We start from the raw sequence: 22610 nt of genomic DNA, 5'->3' as shown, positions 1-22610 counted from the left end.
TAACACTGCTGAATGCCTGTCTGGTAACACTGCTGAATGCCTGTCTGGTAACACTGCTGAATGCCTGTCTGGTAACACTGCTGAATGCCTGTCTGGTAACACTGCTGAATGCCTGTCTGGTAACACTGCTGAATGCCTGTCTGGTAACACTGCTGAATGCCTGTCTGGTAACACTTCTGAATGGCTGGCTGGTAACACTGCTGAATGGCTGGCTGGTAACTAATACCTGGCTAGTAACACTGCTGAATACCTGGCTGTGGCTGGCTGGCTGGCTGACTGGCTGACTGACTGGATGGCTGGAGACATATCTCAGAAAGAAAAGACTGGTATGAAATAATGTCCTTTGGTGTCAAGGAAGACGGTGGGATCCATACAAGACATTCCTTTGATCCCACACTGTATAAAGATGGCCATGTCGTCTCCTATAGGAGTGTCAGAGGTATTATTAGCCTTGTGAATGCATCAGATACTATGACAGTGCTCTTATCATACTCTTCAACATAGAGTAGGCTGACACCTTGTGGCATGATGTATAAGTGCAAGAAAATGGGAATTTAGCCCAGGGACACTATTTCTACTGCTTCATTACTCATTTTACGTCATTAAATTTATAATATTCCTGTACAATAGCCTAGATCCTAATTCGGGTAGCGTCTGTCGTTTTTCAACCATTATGCATTCTCGTCATGGGATGAGACCACGTAAAAATAAGGAATCAGTAGAGAGAATGACAATGAATATGACTCCTGCATTAGCCTAGTGGTTTGTGAAAAATGACTGTTTTCCCTGCTCTGTTAATCTGAAATTCTGGTAGGGAACAATGAGTCGGCTTAACCTTCTGCATCCCAAAAAAAGGCTCTTCTGAATGCCTAAGTCTTTGATGTCGATGACGTGCTCTCTAGTGGTAATGGCGTAAACTGCTACCTCAATATCTGTCACAGGCAAGACTGAATAGAGAGAAAACATGACAGATCAATTAACTGATTATACGAAGGCACAAACATACACACACACGCACACACGCACACACACACACACACACACACACACACACACACACACACACACACACACACACACACACACACACACACACACACACACACACACACACACACACACACACACACACACTCTGACTCTGTATCTTCATGTTCCTCTTATGGGTGATGTCAGTTGCTTAGCAACCAAGCTATCAGGGCCCGCTTGTTGCCATGACAACATGGCAGGGGTATCATAGAGAGAAAAGATATGAAAGGCGAGGGAAGGAAAAATGAGAGAGGGGCTGAGAGACCAAGAGAGCGAAAGAGGAGGGGGTAGAGAGAGAGTGATGAGAGAGTGAGGGAAAGAGAGCACGAGCACAGAGTGAGACATGTTGTTGACGAGTGTTGATGATATGAAACCTGGAGTGTGCAGGTAGGAGGGTGACATCGGCGTAGGCGGTAGCAGAGAATAGGAAATTAACACTTTTTACATGGTAACGTAGTATTCACGCGTTGTGTATAATGTAGATGTTCTGTGTTATACAACGATTGTTGAGTACTGTTTCAATGAAAAGGACTATATGGCTGTTAGATTGCTTTAATCATGGATACAGAACGTTCTAGTTCAAATACCCTCTATCTAATACAATTGGGCTCTCAGTCCAACCTCAGCTGCTGTCAAAATATATGCAGCAACCCAGTTCAATGGGGTCTAGTTCAGTGGGGTCAAGGCTGTTTCCCCTCTGTTTACCTGCTGTTTCACATGCCCTCTGAACCAGTGGTGGTGTGTGGGTAAAATCACTGGGGAAGCCAGTAAAAAAGACATTTTACAACCTGTGTTGTGATAATTGCGTTGTTTGCTCAATAACCTGTTAATGAAAATGCCTTGCAACCGTGATATATAGGCCTAAAGACAGAGACATTAAGAAGACACAGTGGCAGAATAAATTCAACCACACCTTTGTTTTAATCACAAAACCGGATAGCAACATCTGTCCAGTGAAGTCCACAAAGCATATTACATGTAACAGACAGTTACACGACCTACAGAACGGTCAAGCAAGTTAATGTTTCTGGATCCGGCTCACTAAACAACCATTGATTTAGAACCACAGAGAGATACCGCAAGTCACAAATAAAACAGGAGCTGCCTCCACTATTCCAGCATCATTTCAACTTCAACATCATCAAATCACCTCTGCTTAGTCTCATACAGTGACAACTAAAAGATACCAAACACAATTTAGTCCAATCAACGTAAGCTAAATATTATGTGGCCGTCCATGGTTGTGATTTCTCTGTGTGTGTGTGTGCGTGCGCTTTTTTGCAAATATGTTGACTCACCCTACTTGTAGAGAAACACCAACGCCATCCTCCTCTCTTTCATGTTGACAAAACGGTCTATCACCCTGTCATTACAGTACACACTTTTCGTTTTTGTTGTCCTAGGCTACCTGGCTAAAATGCTTGCTCGCTAGCCTAACTTCCATTCATGGGCTAGTTAACATCAGCCTTCTACATCTAGCTACCTATTGAAGTTCCATCCTCTCAGGCTAGGGGCACAACAATGTGTGAATTAATGGTTGGATTAGAATTGCCATTGTAGCCGAATCCCTGTCTCCATCCATGGATCATTTAGAAATGGCCAACTTTAGCTAGCTGCCTAGCTAGCCACCGGAGAACAACACAACAAGATGCAGCAATTCAAGTTGTTTCTGTCAATGACATGTGCTCTCAATGCGATTTGATAGGAGTGACGCCAAAATCCAAGCGGGCTTCCCTGTTCGCTCGCTCGGATGCTTTCACCAGTGAGATACATTCAGCCTCTTGTAAATTGATGGAACATTTTGAAACACAGAGACAAAACATAAATAATTATATGTTTGAAAAAAAAGAAGCCTTGGGGGAAGCCTGGCCTCCTTTGGCCTCCATGAAAACATGCCACGGCTCTGAACAGACTGAAAATAACACAATATTATGTAGCTGTGGTATGAATGTAGTTGGCTCTGGGCTAGCACACAGACCTTCACCCTGTTTACACCTGCTATTTGTGTTACATGCTCTGTGGCCACATCCACTCACATGAATCCATAGTGGGCAGGTGTGGATGGATGCTATAACCCAGATAGGGCTGGGCTCAGGCAAATCAACCTCTGGAGGTGAATGTGTTTTGGTTGTTCTGTGGCTATAGGTTGTTTTGAAATTGAACCAGCCAGTGGGTCATTTGAATTGCAGATGAGTTGGCCTATTACTACTACTGTTTCTTAGGTAGCTCCACATCATGTTGATTATAATGTGTACTCCAAGTGCTGCCAGAACACAGTTGGATATTATAAGCAACTTTAATTGACCATGCACAGGGATTGTCTGAAATTACAAATATTTTGGTTGAATTCAATGCTAGTCCAAATTTGAACATTGATTCCGTTTAAAGCTGCAATGATATCACAGTCCAATACCATGTTCCTCCACTGACCTGAGTCATATAGGAGGAATCCAAATGAGGGGGAAGGTATGTGAGAGAGAGGGACAGAGAGAGAAAGGGAGGGAGGGAGGGAGGTAGTGAGGGAGGTAGTGAGGGAGGGAGGGATAGGGGGTGGAGGGATGAGGGAGAGAGAGGAACAGAGGTAGGGAGAGGAGTGGAGGGATTGAGGGGCTATGAACAGTACTGTATGTTTGAAGGGAAGAGCAGAAAATACATGCAAAAGCGTAGGTGAGGTCTACACTCACTCTCTCTTCCTCTCCTTCTCACTTCCTCTCTCCTTCTCTCTCTGTTTCACTCTCTCTTCCTCTCTCCTTCTCTCTTCCTCTCTCCTTCTCTCTGTTTCACTCTCTCTTCCTCTCTCCTTCTCTCTTCCTCTTTCCCTCTCTCTCTCTGTTTCACACTCTCTTCCTCTCTCCTTCTCTCTTCCTCTCTCCTTCTCTCTGTTTCACTCTCTCTTCCTCTCTCCTTCTCTCTCTGTTTCACTCTCTCTTCCTCTCTCCTTCTCTCTTCCTCTCTCCTTCTCTCTCTGTTTCACTCTCTCTTCCTCTCTCCTTCTTTCTCTTCCTCCCTCTCTCCATCGCTCTCAATCCCTCTCTCTCTCCCCTCCCTCTCTCACTGGCTGTGACGAACATATTTTGTGAGTCACGGCTGGATCAGTCAACCAGCTCTCTCTGTTCAGACCCTAGACTTAACACTGAGACGTAGCCAACACCAACTCTGGCTTCCAGGAAAAACTCTCTCTCCTCATCTGCTACGAAAACCCCCTCCCCCCTCCCTCTTTTCCCCTCCCCACCTCTCTTTTTATTCCCCCAGCCCATTCACAGTCTCCCATCGCTCTCTCTCTCTTTCTATTCCTCCGTCCCTCCTTTCCTCCTTTACTACTGGCGTCTGAGAGGCTGTTGTTCTGTGTGTCTTGCTCATGAAGGGCCGCAACAAGCTCCCTTCGCTCTGCTCGTGTGTGGTAGGTAGATTTACCTCTGTGTCTTTCGGTATTACCCCTCATCCGTCTCTCCGTCTATGTCTGGCATGTCGTTCAAAGTGTTGTTGATGAGTGGTAGTTGCTGTGGGAACGGTGGTCAATCTGTCTGCCTGGTTGTATGTCGGTCTGTCTGTAGGTCTGTCTGCCTGGTCACCTATAGCTTAGCACCAATAGGAGCTGGAGGTAAAAGCTCTGTTTGTGTCATATGTTCTGCATGCTGTGTTTGGGTGTGTTCCTTAGATGTATAGTTATGCAGTTATGTACGTGTGTGTGTGTGTGTGTATGGGAGGGTGGGTTGAATCAGCGTATGAATGTGGCCTGGCATATGTGGTGTGTGTGTCAGGGTAAGTGCGTATAGAGAGTGGTTCAAGTGGACTTGTTGAAGACAGGAGTACATGCCTCCTCTGGTTTTGTGTTAGATTATATTCATTTTGGTGCGTTTGGAAGGTTGTTTCTCTGTACAGTGTGTGTATGTATAGTGTTTGTACATACAGTATGTGTGTAAGTGCACAAATAGGAACATGAGAGCATTGATTAGTTACTGGTGGCTCAGGTCTCCCCCAGGCGTAGTTACTGAGTGGACATAAACGGGGCATGAGCTGTCTGGCCATGTGTGTGTGTGTGTGTGACAGTCTCATTGTGTTTGTTGTGTCTCAGGGTGGTGTATGACAGTATCACTGTGTTTGTTGTGTCTCAGGGTGGTGTGTGACAGTCTCACTGTGTGTGTGTGTGTGTGTGTGTGTGTGACAGTCTCACTGTGTTTGTTGTGTCTCAGGGTGGTGTATGACAGAATCACTGTGTTTGTTGTGTCTCAGGGTGGTGTGTGACAGTCTCACTTTGTTTGTCGTGTCTCAGGGTGGTGTGTGACAGTCTCACTGTGTTTGTTGTGTTTCAGGGTGGTGTGTGACAGTCTCACTGTGTTTGTTGTGTCTCAGGGTGGTGTGTGACAGTCTCACTGTGTTTGTTGTGTCTCAGGGTGGTGTGTGACAGTCTCACTGTGTTTGTTGTGTCTCAGGGTGGTGTGTGACAGTCTCACTGTGTTTGTTGTGTCTCAGGGTGGTGTGTGACAGTCTCACTGTGTTTGTTGTGTTCAGGGTGGTGTGACAGTCTCACTGTGTGTCTCACTGTGTTTGTTGTGTTTCAGGGTGTGTGACAGTCTCACTGTGTTTGTTGTGTCTCAGGGTGGTGTGTGACAGTCTCACTGTGTTTGTTGTGTCTCAGGGTGGTGTGTGATAGTCTCACTGTGTTTGTTGTGTCTCAGGGTGGTGTGTGACAGTCTCACTGTGTTTGTTGTGTCTCAGGGTGGTGTGTGACAGTCTCACTGTGTTTGTTGTGTTTCAGGGTGGTGTGTGATAGTCTCACTGTGTTTGTTGTGTCTCAGGGTGGTGTGTGACAGTCTCACTGTGTTTGTTGTGTCTCAGGGTGGTGTGTGACAGTCTCACTGTGTTTGTTGTGTCTCAGGGTGGTGTGTGACAGTCTCACTGTGTTTGTTCTCAGGGTGGTGTGTGACAGTCTCACTGTGTTTGTTGTGTCTCAGGGTGGTGTGTGACAGTCTCACTGTGTTTGTTGTGTCTCAGGGTGGTGTGTGACAGTCTCACTGTGTGTGTTGTGTCTCAGGGTGGTGTGTGACAGTCTCACTGTGTTTGTTTTGTGTCTCAGGGTGGTGTGTGACAGTCTCACTGTGTTTGTTGTGTCTCAGGGTGGTGTGTGACAGTCTCACTGTGTTTGTTGTGTCTCAGGGTGGTGTGTGACAGTCTCACTGTGTTTGTTGTGTCTCACTGTGGTGGTGTGTGACAGTCTCACTGTGTTTGTTGTGTCTCAGGGTGGTGTGTGACAGTCTCACTGTGTTTGTTGTGTCTCAGGGTGGTGTGTGACAGTCTCACTGTGTTTGTTGTGTCTCAGGGTGGTGTGTGACAGTCTCACTGTGTTTGTTGTGTCTCAGGGTGGTGTGTGACAGTCTCACTGTGTTTGTTGTGTCTCAGGGTGGTGTGTGACAGTCTCACTGTGTTTGTTGTGTCTCAGGGTGGTGTGTGACAGTCTCACTGTGTTTGTTGTGTCTCAGGGTGGTGTGTGACAGTCTCACTGTGTTTGTTGTGTCTCAGGGTGGTGTGTGACAGTCTCACTGTGTTCACTGTGTTTGTTGTGTCTCAGAGTGTTGTGACAGTCTCACTGTGTTTGTTGTGGGTGGTGTGTGACAGTCTCACTGTGTTTGTTGTGTCTCAGGGTGGTGAAACAGTCTCACTGTGTTTGTTGTGTTTCAGGGTGGTGTGTGACAGTCTCACTGTGTTTGTTGTGTCTCAGGGTGGTGTGTGACAGTCTCACTGTGTTTGTTGTGTTTCAGGGTGGTGTGTGACAGTCTCACTGTGTTTGTTGTTTTCAGGGTTGTGTGATAGTCTCACTGTGTTTGTTGTGTGGTGTGTGACAGTCTCACTGTGTTTGTTGTGTCTCAGGGTGGTGTGTGACAGTCTCACTGTGTTTGTTGTGTTTCAGGGTGGTGTGTGATAGTCTCACTGTGTTTGTTGTGTCTCAGGGTGGTGTGTGACAGTCTCACTGTGTTTGTTGTGTCTCAGGGTGGTGTGTGACAGTCTCACTGTGTTTGTTGTGTTCAGGGTGGTGTGTGACAGTCTCACTGTGTTTGTTGTGACAGTCTCACTGTGTTTGTTGTGTCTCAGGGTGGTGTGTGACAGTCTCACTGTTGTTGTGTCAGGGTGGGTTGACAGTCTCACTGTGTTTTTCCTTTTCAGGGTGGTGTGTGACAGTCTCACTGTGTTTGTTGTGTCAGGGTGGTGTGTGACAGATGTTGTGTCTCAGGGTGGTGTGTGACAGTCTCACTGTGTTTGTTGTGTCTCAGGGTGTGTGTGACAGTCTCACTGTGTTTGTTGTGTCTCAGGGTGGTGTGTGACAGTCTCACTGTGTTTGTTGTGTCTCAGGGTGGTGTGTGACAGTCTCAATATTTGTGTTTGTTGTGTCTCATTTGTGGTGTGTGACAGTCTCACTGTGTTTGTTGTGTTTCAGGGTGGTGTGTGACAGTCTCACTGTGTTTGTTGTGTCTCAGGGTGGTGTGTGACAGTCTCACTGTGTTTGTTGTGTCTCAGGGTGGTGTGTGACAGTCTCACTGTGTTTTGTGTCTCAGGGTGGTGTGTGACAGTCTCACTGTGTTTGTTGTGTCTCGGGGTGGTGTGTGACAGTCTCACTGTGTTTCTTGTGTCTCAGGGTGGTGTGTGACAGTCTCACTGTGTTTGTTGTGTCTCAGGGTGGTGTGTGACAGTCTCACTGTGTTTGTTGTGTCTCAGGGTGGTGTGTGGTGTCTCAGGGTGGTGAAACAAGGTGAAATGTATGTCAGGTCATTGTTAAATAAATCATTCAAGGTGGATGTAATTCACGTACAGAAGAACCTACATTTTACATGGAAATATAGGAAGAACATATGTTTTCAAAAAGGTTGAAGTATATACGACCCCTGTCTTAAGTGACCAACCTTCTTGTTTACTCTGCCTTTAAAGAGGCAACATATCTCTGGCTATCCCACTGTTTGGCAGAATTCCTGCAGATATGCTGTGATCTTTTCCTGTAATATTAGTGTTTACCAATCAATTGATTAGAGACCCCCACGATTGGACCATATTGTTCCAGCCCACCACTATAGCACACCTGATTCAGCTAGTCAAATTACCAAGTCTTTGATTAAGAGTGAATCAGGTGTACTTGTTGAGCTGGAACAAAATTTTCAGTCCTTGTGGGTTCCTGACAAGGTTTTTCCTTTTCATGTTGTCCAACACTGCTGCTGTAGGCCTTCAACAGGTACAGATGTAGGATCTTAATTTGATCACTCATTTGTTGCAGATAATCTCTCTGCACTGAAGGAAATGCAGCCAAGCTTTTTGATTTACATAAATTCACTGCAAACTCAATATTTGGTATTTTATGAGGATCCCCATTTGCTGTTGTGAAAGCAACAGCTACTCTTCCTGGGGTCCACACAGAACATGACATAATACAGAACATTAATAGACAAGAACAGCTCAAAGACAGAACTACATACATTTAAAGGTTTTGAAAAAAAAACCTTTAAATGACACACATACTTAGTTTAATTTCCGTGTTAAGTCAGTAGTAAAAATATAAAAGAGTAGAGGGCCAAGAGAGCTGCCCTGCCGTGCACTACACAGTTTAACATTACAGAAGCTTCCATTAAAGAAATTCCTCTGTGTTCTATTTGATAGATATTTCTGAATCCACTATGTGGCAGAGGTTGAAAAGCCATAACACATGTGTTTTTTCTACAGCAGGTTATGGTCAATGATATCAAAGGCTGCATTGAAATCAAACAGTAAAGCTCCCACAATCTTCTAATTACCAATTTCTTTCAACCAATCATCAGTCATTTGTGTCAGTGCAGTAAATCAAGTCAAATTGCATTTCTCACATGCGCTGAATACAACTGGTGTAGACTTTACTGTGAAATGCTTGCTTATCAGCCCTTCCCAACAATGCAGAGTTTAAAAATAATCATAAAATAGTAACACGAGAAATACAGTAAAATACACAAGAATAGAGCTATATACAGGGAGTACCAGTACCAGATCAATGTGTAGCTATATACAGGGAGTACCAGTACCAGATCAACGTGGAGCTATATACAGGGAGTACCAGATCAATGTGGAGCTATATACAGGGAGTACCAGATCAATGTGGAGCTATATACAGGGTGTACCAGTACCAAATCAATGTGGAGCTATATACAGGGAGTACCAGTACCAGATCAATGTGGAGCTATATACAGGGAGTACCAGTACCAGATCAATGTGGAGCTATATACAGGGCGTACCAGTACCAGATCAATGTGGAGCTATAAACAGGGAGTACCAGTACCAGATCAATGTGGAGCTATATATAGAAAATACCAGTACCAGATCAATGTGGAGCTATATATAGAGAGTACCAGTACCAGATCAATGTGGAGCTATATACAGGGAGTACCAGTACCAGATCAATGTGGAGCTATATATAGAGAGTACCAGATCAATGTGGAGCTATATACAGGGAGTACCAGATCAATGTGGAGCTATATACAGGGAGTACCAGTACCAGATCAATGTGGAGCTATATACAGGGAGTACCAGATCAATGTGGAGCTATATACAGGGAGTACCAGTACCAGATCAATGTGGAGCTATATACAGGGAGTACCAGTACCAGATCAATGTGGAGCTATATACAGGGAGTACCAGTACCAGATCAATGTGGAGCTATATACAGAGTGTACCAGTACCAGATCAATGTGGAGCTATATACAGGGAGTACCAGTACCAGATAAATGTGGAGCTATATACAGGGAGTACCAGTACCAGATCAATATGGAGCTATATACAGGGAGTACCAGATCAATGTGGAGCTATATACAGGGAGTACCAGTACCAGATCAATGTGGAGCTATATACAGGGAGTACCAGATCAATGTGGAGCTATATACAGGGAGTACCAGTACCAGATCAATGTGGAGCTATATACAGGGAGTACCAGATCAATGTGGAGCTATATACAGGGAGTACCAGTACCAGATCAATGTGGAGCTATATACAGGGAGTACCAGTACCAGATCAATGTGGAGCTATATACAGGGAGTACCAGTACCAGATCAATGTGGAGCTATATACAGGGATTACCAGTACCAGATCCATGTGGAGCTATATACAGGGAGTACCAGTACCAGATCAATGTGGAGCTATATAGAGAGAGTACCAGTACCAGATCAATGTGGAGCTATATACAGGGAGTACCAGTACCAGATCAATGTGGAGCTATATACAGGGAGTACCAGTACCAGATCAATGTGGAGCTATATACAGGGAGTACCAGATCAATGTGGAGCTATATACAGGGAGTACCAGTACCAGATCAATGTGGAACTATATACAGGGAGTACCAGATCAATGTGGAGCTATATACAGGGAGTACCAGATCAATATGGAGCTATATACAGGGAGTACCAGTACCAGATCAATGTGGAACTATATACAGGGAGTACCAGTACCAGATCAATGTGGAGCTATATACAGGGAGTACCAGTACCAGATCAATGTGGAGCTATATACAGGGAGTACCAGTACCAGATCAATGTGGAGCTATATACAGGGATTACCAGTACCAGATCAATGTGGAGCTATATACAGGGAGTACCAGTACCAGATCAATGTGGAGCTATATACAGGGATTACCAGTACCAGATCCATGTGGAGCTATATACAGGGAGTACCAGTACCAGATCAATGTGGAGCTATATACAGGAGTACCAGTACCAGATCAATGTGCTATATGTACCAGTACCAGATCAATGTGGATAGAGAGAGTACCAGTACCAGATCAATGTGGAGCTATATACAGGGAGTACCAGTACCAGATCAATGTGGAGCTATATACAGGGAGTACCAGTACCAGATCAATGTGGAGCTATATACAGGGATTACCAGTACCAGATCAATGTGGAGCTATATACAGGGAGTACCAGTACCAGATCAATATGGAGCTATATACAGGGAGTACCAGTACCAGATCCATGTGCAGAGGTACGAGGTACTTGAGGTAGACATGTACACAAAGGCAGGGTGAAGTAGCTAAGCATCAGGATTTATAATAATAAGAGTAAAATAAAGACCAGAGCAGCAGAATGCTCTTCTTTATAAGCATGATGAAAGTCTGTTGTTCATTCGTTTACAGAGAAGTAGCATTATATCTGGTCATTATTAGTTCTTCTTAAGTTTGCTAAGAGTTGGTAGCAAGCTGATTGGTCGGCTGTTAGAACCATTAAAGGTTTCTTCGGTAGCGGAATGACTTTAGCTTCCCTCCAGGTCTGAGGACAAACATTTTTCTCCTGACTAAAAATATGACAAATCGGAGTGGCAATATAGTCAGCTGCCATCCTCAGCAGCTTTCCATCTAAGCTGTCATTATCTGGAGGTTTCTCATTATTGATAGGCAACAATAATTGTTCCACTTCACCCAAACGTACTTTACAAAATTACAATGCTTTTCTTTCATTATTAGGTATTTTATGAATGAATATGATGGCTCACAGTCTTTTTTCATATCATGCCTATGTTTGCCTACTATGCCAATTTAATAGTCATTAAAGTAATTGGCAACATCAAATGGTTTTGTGATAAATGATCCATCTGATTCAGTGAAAGATAGAGTGGAATTAGCCCCTTCGGCCTATAATTTCATTTAAACTATTCCAAAGATTTTTTTCCATCATAATTTATTTGTATTTTTATTCAGTTTAGTCACTTAAGTTCTCAATTTACAGTAGGTTTGCCAATCAGATGTGCAGCCAGACTTATAAACCAGTACTTTTTCCTCATCCCTCTCAACCATAAAATGTTTCAATTCTTAATCAATCCACGGGGCTTTAACAGTTCTAGCAGTCAGTTTCTTAATAGGTGCATGGTCTGGATGCTCCTCATTACACACATCAGACCAGAACATATTTTTTGTGACTTCAACATAGGAATCAGTACAAAAGGTTTTGTATGATCTATTATTCTCTATTTTAGGACAAGCCTTTGGAACTTTGGCTTTCATTGATATGGCCACTATATTCTGATCAGTACATCCAATGGGTATGGATATAACTTTAGAGCAAAGTTCTGCAGCATGGGTAAAAATATTATCAATACACGTGGATGATTTACTGTAGTTCCTGTACTGTTTCTAAACACCCTGGTAGGTTGATTAATAACCTGAGCCAGATAACAGGCACTGGTTACAGTGAGCAGCTTCCTCATAAGCGGATAGTTTGATGAAAACCAGTATATATATATTCAGGTCACCCCAAAATAGACCTCTATGTTAACATCACACACATTATCAAGCATTGCAAACATACACTACATGACCAAAAGTATGTGGACACCTGCTCGTCGAACATCTAATTCCAAAATCATGGGCAATTATTAAGGAGTTGGTCCCCCCTTCGCTGCGAAAACAGCCTACACACTTCTGGGAAGGCTTTCCACTAGATGTTGGAACATTGCTGCAGGGACTTGCTTCCATTCAGCCACAAGAGCATTAGTGAGGTCGGGCACTGATGTTGGGCAATTAGGCCTGGCTCGCAGTCGGCGTTCCAATTCATCCTAAAGGTGTTCGATGGGGTTGAGGTCAGGGTTCTGTGCAAGCCAGCCAAGTTCTTCTAAACAGATCTCGACAAACCATTTCTGTATGGACCTCACTTTTCTGCATGAGGTCATTGTCATGCTGAAACAGGAAAGGGCCTTCCCCAAACAGAATAGTCTAGAATCTCAGATTAAGATTTCCCTTCACTGGAACTAAGGGGCTTAGCACAAACCATGAAAAACAGCCCCAGACCATTATTCCTCCTCCACCAAACTTTGCAGTTGGCACTATGCATTGGGGCAGGTAGCGTTCTCCTGGCATCCATCGGACTGCCAGATGGTGAAGAGTGATTCATCACTCCAGAGAACGTGTTGCCATTGCTCCACAGTCCAATGGCAGCGAGCTTTACACCACTCCAGTCGACGGTTGGCATTGCAAATCTTAGGCTTGTGTGCGGCTGCTCGGCCATGGGAACCCATTTCATGAAGCTTCCTACAAACAGTTCTTGTGCTAACATTGTTTCAAGAGGCAGTTTGTAACTCGGTATTGAGTGTTACAACAGAGGACAGACGATTATGGTATCATTCTGTGAGCTTGTGTGGCCTACCACTTCGCACCTGAGCCGTTGTTGCTCCTAGACGTTTCCACTTCACAATAACAGCACTTGCAGTTGACCGGGGCAACTGTAGCAGGGCAGAGATGTGGAAAGTTGGCATCATATGACGGTGCCACGTTGAATGTCACTGAGCTCTTCAGTAAGGCCATTCTACAGCCAATGTTTGTCTATGGAGATTGCATCTGTCAGCAACGGGTGTGGATGAAATAGCCGAATCCATTAATTTGAAGGGGTGTCCACATATTTTTGTATATATAGTATATTATCCAAATAATGAATGTTAGCACTTGGTGACCCATAGCAGCACCCCAAAACAAGAGGCATCAGCTGAGGCAGGTGAATGTGAAACTATACACCTCTTCAACAGTACTAGACATGAGATCCTCTCTAAGATTTACAGGAATATGGCTCTGAACATATACAGCTGAAGCTATTTTCCTGTTGTAACAACTGCTTGTAGAAACGTTTTTGTTTGCTTAAAAGCTCCTTCACCTGTGCTAGAGAAACACTGTCCTCTCCGTTACTTCAACAGGCTTTGGCTTTGTATGTCATGGTAGCGACGTAGGCTAACGCTGGTGCTGCACGTAGTTCCGGAAACTGCAACAAACAGCAGGGATTGAGACAACCACATGCCCGGGACAATCCGCAGTCCTAGCCACAAGGGCTATCCGTGTCGATGGCTATGTTCAAGTACAGGAAACCTTGCTAGCTGAATAGCTAGTTAGCAGCTAGGCTAGCTGCTACACCGAGCAGCTCTTCAGACTTTTGGTTGGCAGGATCCCTGGACAGATAGTGGCGGTCCCAGCAACAGATGCTAACCGAATGCTATCCGAATTCAAAAGGTAGCTAGTAACCAAACGTTTTCAACAGAATACTTTTTCTGAGACTTTCAAAAGTTTAAAAACAATAAACCTAGCTCCCCCTCGTTCTGCTTTCAGCACGTGTTGCCTTTCAATCTAATAAAAGGAGAAACAGTCTTTGAGTCTTACAAAGGTTGCAGAACTGATTATCTCGAAAGAGTGCCAAGGTATCATGCTCTAAATGAGGGGTCCTGCTTTAACACACAGTTACATTAACGGGACTCCCTAAAAACACACCAGTTTGATACAGCTACGACCGGAAGGGATTTTTCGTAACAGGTTAGGAGAGCATTTCCACTAACACTAACCCTAAACCTTCTCTAAACCTTAACATAAATTATCCTAACTTGCTACGTTAATTCTCCTAACCTACTGAGTAATTTGTTCTAACCTGTTCTAACCTGCTACATAGCTGTATCGAAGTGGCGTGTTTTTAGGGAATCTCAATATTAATAGTATTGCACTTTCATGAAGCCTACTTTTGTCCAGCTAATAGCTTAACCACCAAGCAACATTATGGACTAAAAGTGAAAATCTTGTTGCTGCAGGATTACTTTGCTACGACAATACTAGTCAAATTAAGATCCTACATCTGTAGCATCAGGTACCCTAAGGTAGTATTCTCTCAACAGGTGCTTTCAAATAGTGCCGCTCCTTGGGTTTCATATCATGTACAGTTGAAGTCGGAAGTTTACATACACTTAGGTTGGAGTCATTAAAACTAGTTTTTCAACCACTCCACAAATTTCTTGTTAACAAACTATAGTTTTGGCAAGTCGGTTAGGACATCTACTTTGTGCATGACACAAGTAATTGTTCCAAGAATTGTTTACAGACAGATTATTTCATTTATAATTCACTGTATCACAATTCCAGTGGGTCAGAAGTTTACATACACTAAGTTGACTGTGCCTTTAAACAGCTTGGAAAATTCCAGAAAATTATGTCATGGATTTAGAAGTATCTGATAGGCTAATTTGAGTGAATTGGAGGTGTACCTGTGGATGTATTTCAAGGCCTATCTTCAAACTCAGTGCCTCTTTGCTTGACATCATGGGAAAATCAAAAGAAATCTGCCAAGACCTCAGTCAAAATATTGTAGACCTCCACAAGTCTGGTTCATCCTTGGGAGCAATTTCCAAACGCCTGAAGGTACCACGTTCATCTGTACGTTCAATAGTACGCAAGTATAAACACCATGGGACCATGCAGCCGTCATACCGCTCAGGAAGGAGACGTGTTCTGTCTCCTAGAGATGAACGTACTTTGGTGCGAAAAGTGCAAATCAATCCCAGAACAACAGCAAAGGACCTTATGAAGACGCTGGAGGAAACTGGTACAAAGGTATACACAGTAAAAATGAGTCCTGTATTGACATAACCTGAAAGGCTGTTCAGCAAGGAACCACTGTACCAAAACCGCCATAAAAAAGCCAGACTGCAGTTTGCAACTGCACATGGGGACAAAATTTGTACTGTTTGGAGAAATGTCTTTTGATCTAATGAAACAAAAATAGAACTGTGACCATAATGACCATCGTTATGTTTAGAGGAAAAAGGGGGAGGCTTGCAAACCAAAGAACACCATCCCAACCGTGAAGCACGGGGGTGGCAGCATCATGTTGTGGGGGTGCTTTGCTGCAGGAGGGACTGGTACACTTCACAGAATAGATGGCATCATGAGGCAGGAAAATTACGTGGATATATTGAACCAACATCTCAAGACATCAGTCAGAAAGTTAAAGCTTGGTCTCAAATGGGTCTTCCAAATGGACAATGACCCCAAGCATACTACCAAAGTTGTGGCAAAATGGCTTAAGGACAACAAAGTCAAGGTATTGGAGGGGCCATCACAAATCCGACCTCAATCCTATAGAAAATCTATGGGCAGAACTGAAAAAGTGTGTGCGAGCAAGGAGGCCTACAAACCTGACTCAGTTACACCAGATCTGTCAGGAGGAATGGGCCAAAATTCACCCAACTAATTGTGGGAAGCTTATGGAAGGCTACCTGAAACGTTTGACCCAAGTTAAACAATTTATAGGCAATGCTACCAAATACTAATTGAGTGTATTTAAACTTCTGACCCACTGGGAATGTGATGAAAGAAATAAAGGCAGAAATAAATCACTCTCTACTATTATTCTGACATTTCACATTCTTAAAATAAAGTGGTGATCCTAACTGGCCTAAGACAGGGAATTATTACTAGGATTAAATGTCAGGAATTGTGAAAAACTGAGTTTAAATGTATTTGGCTAAGGTATATGTAAACTTCCAACTTCAACTGTATATCTGACAATCTGAAAGTTGTGCTGTGTTTCTATTATGTTAACGTAGAGCTGTTCTTGAGTTAACTCTACAGTATATAGTGCTTTAATCTGACATTTACCAAACAAAATTGCCGTAGTCATGTAACTGACTGTTACCTACAATTATGCTTTCGTCACTTAACTAAAATCACAACACATCCCCTCGTGTTACATAAAAGGTGTGTCTTAATCAACCCCAAATCACATCGAATCATGAGAGAGGGGAGACTAGAACACATGAAAGGTGTATCAGTCAAGGCCAGTGAGGTGGAAGCCAGTGACAGCCGGTGTAGCAGCAGGAGGATGAGGAGACCCATGGCCTGACTGTACACTCTAAGAGGCTGTAATAGTTCATGAGGATGTGCAGTCATACCATAGGAACCCGGTAACCTGACCACCAGCCAGCTAGCCAATGGACTATTCGACAGGGAATCCCCACCCCCTGCAGATGTTGTCATGGAAACACTCTAGCTCTTGTGGGGTATCCTCTCTCTTGCTTGTTCACCAGATGCAGTGCAGTGTTGGGATGTGAAGCTCACCGCTACACAATGCATTGCTGGGATTTGAAGTTCACTACTCCACAATGCTCTTCTGGGACGTGTAGTTCACTATTACACAATGTATTGTTGGGATTTGTTGTTCTTTACTAAACAATGTTCTGCTGGCACTATTACAGAATGTTCTGCTGGGACGTGTAGTTCACTACTACATAATATAGGCCTGTGAAGTGTAGTTCACTACTACACAATGTACTGCTGGGACGTGTAGTTCCCTATTACACAATGTACTGTTGCGATGTGTAGTTCCCAGAGGTGGAAAAAGTACTCAATTGTCATACTTGAGTAAAAGTAAAGATACCTTGATGGAAAATGACTCAAGTAAAAGTGAAAGTCACCCAGTAAAATACTACTTGAGTAAAAGTCTAAAAGTATCTGGTTTTAAATGTACTTAAGTACAGTGATGGAAAAAATACTCAATTGTCATACTTGAGTAAAAGTACAAAGTAAAAGTAAATGCTATACATCAAATTCCTTATATTAAGCAAACCAGATGGCACAATTTCCTTATTCTATTTTTTTTGACAGCCAGGGGCACAATCCATCACTCAGACATAATTTATAAACTAAACATTTGTGTTTAGTGAGTCCGCCAGATCGGAGGCAGTAGGGATGATCAAGGGTGTTCTCTTGATAAGTGTGTGAATTGGACCATTTTCTGTCCTGCTTAGCATTCCAAATGTACTTTTGGGTGTCAGGGAAACTATATGGACTAAAAAGTACATTAATGTAGTGAAGTAAAAGTTGTCAAAAATATAAATAGTAAAGTACAGATACCCCCAAAAACGACTTAAATAGTACTTTAAAAAGTATTTTTACACCACTAGTAGTTCCCTACTACACAATGTATTGTTGGGATGTAAATTTCATTACTACACAATATACTTCTGGGATATGAATATTACTGATACGCAATGTAGCAGTGTGATGTCAAACTTACTATTACACAATGCCAACTTTCAATGTAGCAGTGGTGGACAGTAGTTTAGTGGTTTTGCAAATTCTATTTTAGAATATAGGGGGGGGGGTGTTGATGACTAAACAGACACCTCTTTTTAAGATCCATAGAAATGTTTAAAAAAACGGCCATTATTGATCATATATCCAAGCAGGGTCCCACCATGTGATGTGAGAGCTGTACTGCCTGAACCCACTGAGGGGTAGGCCAGCCCCACATACAGGTTTCTGTGACAGTGGCAGCTAGGCTAGGTCCCACACTGTCTGCCATTCACATATAACACACCAGAAATGGACTACATCATGGTATATAACCATAACACTATCATTGAGAGCCTCTTTAAGCAGGCTATAGTGTTTTGGATAACACTGGAAGGCCTCCAGTTTCTTCTAATATGGATAATGTCTATGTTCTCTTGAACGTGTATTTAACAATCACGGACAGTGAGATTATTTTCTTTGGGTGTACCTGTTGTGACAAGCAGTTTTTAACAGTATACATCTATCAATGAAATCTTCACACTGTTTGTCATCCTGCATTTGTTCAGAAACATCTGAGTCTTTTATCTGTCTGCCTCCCCAATGTTTGGTACCGCAACCAAGGTGGAAGCTCTATTTTAGAAGACAATATCAGTGGAAACCATGTTGTGGGGTTCCAAAGCACAGCATGCTTGGTCATATACACAATTATGCATAATGCAGAAACAGAGTGAAACAGTGTGTGATTCTATCTCGCTCTCTCTCTCCCTCTCACACACACACATACACACACATGGTATATATTTAACTTTCTACAAGTTTTTCTTTTTGACTTTCTTCTTTGTTCCATTCCATTTTAGGCTGTAGCAATATGAAAATAGGCTTTTTGGGCAAATAATGACATGCTTTTAGCATTTTATAAAGCGTAATATTTACAGTGAGTTTTCTTGATTTAAACATTTGATTTTTGTCAGTGCTAAGTGTTTGCACCCAGGCAAGGTTTTCAAACGTATGGTTTGGTAATGATTGGATGAAAGCCGTGTGGAGTTACTTGGCTGTGTACACAATTGATTTGTTAGTTTATGAACCTCTGTGGTCTCTCTGGAATGCAAGGCTACAGGGTAAAACGGAATTCATCCAGGATATTACACGTACGGTAGGCTATAAACTGTGAATGGTGAACTTCCTCTTGGAATAACGACAGCCCATAAATGTTAATTGTATAACGTCCCTGACACCTTACGTGCCTCTTATTACGGGGGAGAGACAAGGTTTTTGGAATAAAATGAAAAAGGTATTTTATCTATGCACACACTGTGCGTCTCCGACCGTCGCATCTGTTCCACTTAACATTGACGTCATTCGAGAGCGTGGAGCACATCGCCGCAGTCGGTCCTGAGATGAATGCACAATATTTTGTCCACCTGGTTCTCTCGCTCCACCTTGTGGACGCAGTCAGCCCCCCCCCCACACACACAAAAAAAACGAATATTCAGGAGAACCACTTGAAAAGTTTGATTCCGATAATCTCAGTGTTTCTAGTTGTTATCATAGATTGACATCTACACTTGTAAGTGTGTGTGTGCGTGCGTGCGTGTGTGTGTGTGAGAGAGAGAGATAGATAGAGGGAGGGAGGGAGGGAGAGGCGGGTGAAGTGAAGTGGGGGCATATTACACTAATCTGGGCCAGAAGAGCCCGGTAAGGCATATAGCCTTTCCGGTGTGTTTTAGCTGGGCCTCTGCTATGTTCTTCGAGAGAGGATGGAATATGGACGTTTTGTCATACAACCATACACAGACTTTGGATGGCCTTGTGTGAGTATGTGTCTCTGCATGTTTGACCATAACTTTCTAATTTAGATTTAGGACTGGTATCAGTGTTAAACATACCGACACATACTGATATACAGGCGATTGCATTTGCACGCTGAAAATAGTGTGTCACTGGCCACTGCGGTCCTGAAGCTTTATTCAACTGCCAGGTCGCAGTTGTAAATGAGAATTTGTTCTCAGCTGGCCTACCTGGTTAAATAAAGGTGGGAAAAAAATCGCATTTCAGGACCATGGAGAGTTCCCAGCAGACACTTCTCAATTTGTACATGTGGAGGCGCTATTATAACACCATATGGGTTTTCTATTATCGCTGCGGAGTTGAGAGCGTGAACAGCAAGCAACTTGAGGGGACTATGATGTGGAAACGTCAGCTCATGATAGTAAATCATTTACTGTTTATTGATGATTTGTTTGCATATTTTGATAAAAATAACCTACCGTCCAAAAATCATTGTGTATGTCGTGGATTATCGATAGCCTATGTCCGCATGGGAGCCTATAACATAACTGTTTTTGTCTTGATTCACTTATGCAGAGCCTAATACATGTTCCAATTATAATTGCGCATGAAATCCAAACCTTACGGTGGTGAGAGAGAGAGAGAGTCCGATGTGGATGAAGACTTGTGCAAATCATGAATGATGGTTATTCTTGTAACACTTGAATAGAAGGAACATGAGGTGAACAACAGCATTTCATCCTTAATTAACATCTGTCCAGTGTCTAAGCAAACCTTAGAGCTAATAGGCTAGGCTATAATCCATAACTAATGTTCCCGAGCTGAAGTTAGATTTTCTGATCATACAAGCGCTTGGAGTTTAACGTCGGATTTTAGCGTTGAGTAGCTTAGCACGTTTCAGGGTAGGCTACCAACTGTGGATAGCCTAGTCACCTGCACCCACTACCGCTCTTCAACGCTCCCTCTTCTCCAGCATCGCTGATCTGGCGGTGGACGGGTATGGTCTGGTCTATGGGTGTTGAACAGATGTCTCCGCCTGTTAGGAAGTGCCTCTCACCGATGATGTGTCAGTGTAAGGTCATCTGCAGCAACCGGACTCTCTCCCTCATGTTCGGTTGCAAGGTAAGCTTAGAGCAGTTTTGGTGTAACAGTTGTAGCGAAGCTATTACAACAGTTTGTAATTGCAACACAATTCACGTATATTGGGAGAAAGCGATGAGATGGCGAGACAGATGGCATAAAATGATGAATGAGATACAATAGAGCGTGCTTGTGTGTTGGTGTGTGTATTTGTGCGTGTGCACGTTCGTCTCATGTGTTCAAAATCTGAAACCGTTCAGTTGACACAATGAAATTGCTGACTGAGCATTGGGATCATTCCCCAAAGATGATTCCACTACCTCACACAGCTTTTATTTTTAGGCTACTTTTGTGTTTCCACTTTCACATAATGATCTAGTCCCTGATTATCTGAAGCTTTGAAATGTGAGCCTCTGCTGGCGATAGGCCTAATATGTGTTTCCTGGTGTTATGGGCCTACTCATATGGATTATTCACGCCTGATATACAGTACTGTGTGTTCAGATCAACACTGCGGTCAAGTGACTTTGCATGCCGACATTTAGATCTGCCATTTCCACAGGCAATTTCCATGACATATCAACCAGCATATCTGAGCCATCCATGCATGTTACAGAGATTGTACCATTTGATTATCTTATAAAGACCATCAATGAACAATAAACCTTATACTTCACATTTGTGCTGTTTAAGTCAATGGTCAGCATGTAAACCAGCAGGATCATTATGTTCAGCTGTGGGTCATGAGCTTTCTGTTTTGCATTCCAACTAAGAGACCATATAGATCCCAGCTAGTGCATTTGGGAATATATGTTTTTGGTTTCCAATTGGTTGTGGGAGGAAGCCATGCCTTGCCTGACCGGTAAAACTGAATGTTTTTTAAACATTTTGGGAACAGAAGTGAACATTTAGCCTGTTTAGGAACACTTATTTTTAGGCTACAGGGAGGTTCTGAGAATGTTTTCCTGGTAGGTTTTATTAACGCTCTGAGAACGTAAATTCGAGGTTATTTTGACATATTTTCATAACTTCCTTAAAACTTTCACTGAATGTTTCAATAAGACTTTTAATAACACTGCTAGCTTAGTTTGTGTTCACTTTTTTGAACTCCAAGCCCAGATAGGTATTAATCATGCAAACAAATTGTTTTTTTATTTTAAAAAATGTATCAGTGAGCTTCGAATCTTCTGTTCGCTATCCATGGAGTTAGTCCACTCCGCCACCAGGATGGAGCTAGAATGCCATTTTTTTTTAATGCATACAAAGCTGTTTATTTTAGTCTATTCAAGCAGACCCCATTTCAAAAGGAAACAAGCCCTCATTAAGATCAGATGTGGCGAAATAGTGGGTGCGTCCAACACACCTTAACACACTTAACAAGATAGAGGATAGAGTTTTGTTGATGCTGAGAACGGAATGTATATGTTTGTAAATAATACTTCTTAGAACGTTCTCTAAAGGTTACAACATTTTTATTGTGCTTTTATGGAAACTTTTCTTAATTTCCACATCATATTGATGAAATTGAACCAACGTGGAATAGACGTCTGTGCCCAGTGGGATGAGGAAACTTACAGGAAACGTTATGCTGAGGAAACGTTTTGATCCTGAGTGGCGCAGTGGTCTGAGGCACTGCATCACAGTGCTAGAGGCGTCACTACAGACCCGAGTTTGATCCCAGGCTGTATCACAACCGGCCATGATTGGGATTCTCATAGGGTGGCGCACAATAGGCCCAGCGTCATCAGTGTTAGGAGAGGGTTTGGCCATCATTGTACATAATAATTTGTTCTTAACTGACTTGCCTAGTTAAGTCAAATAAAAAGTATTTAAATTCCCACAGAACCTTTGTTCTTACCATTCTCTGAATTATTTGCGAACATTCTCAGTGTCAAACATG

The 22610-nt window shown here is 42.9% G+C and overlaps 1 protein-coding gene across 1 annotated transcript in view; it reads left to right on the top strand.

The window, feature by feature from the left end:
* The first annotated feature begins 4223 nt into the window (after positions 1 to 4223).
* LOC135544248 (disks large homolog 4-like) overlaps positions 4224 to 22610 on the top strand; it is an 88463-nt gene continuing 70076 nt past the window's right edge. Inside the window, exon 1 of the mRNA XM_064971710.1 lies at positions 4224 to 4429. Coding sequence (XP_064827782.1) covers positions 4388 to 4429 — 42 coding nt within the window. The 5' untranslated portion in view covers positions 4224 to 4387. The remainder of the gene's footprint in view (positions 4430 to 22610) is intronic.

The sequence above is a fragment of the Oncorhynchus masou genome, chromosome 8, assembly GCF_036934945.1.
Source record: "Oncorhynchus masou masou isolate Uvic2021 chromosome 8, UVic_Omas_1.1, whole genome shotgun sequence".
In the NCBI taxonomy this organism is placed as follows: domain Eukaryota; kingdom Metazoa; phylum Chordata; class Actinopteri; order Salmoniformes; family Salmonidae; genus Oncorhynchus; species Oncorhynchus masou.
The sequence above is the reverse complement of the archived record's forward strand: the minus strand, read 5'-3'. Positions and strand labels throughout refer to the sequence as shown.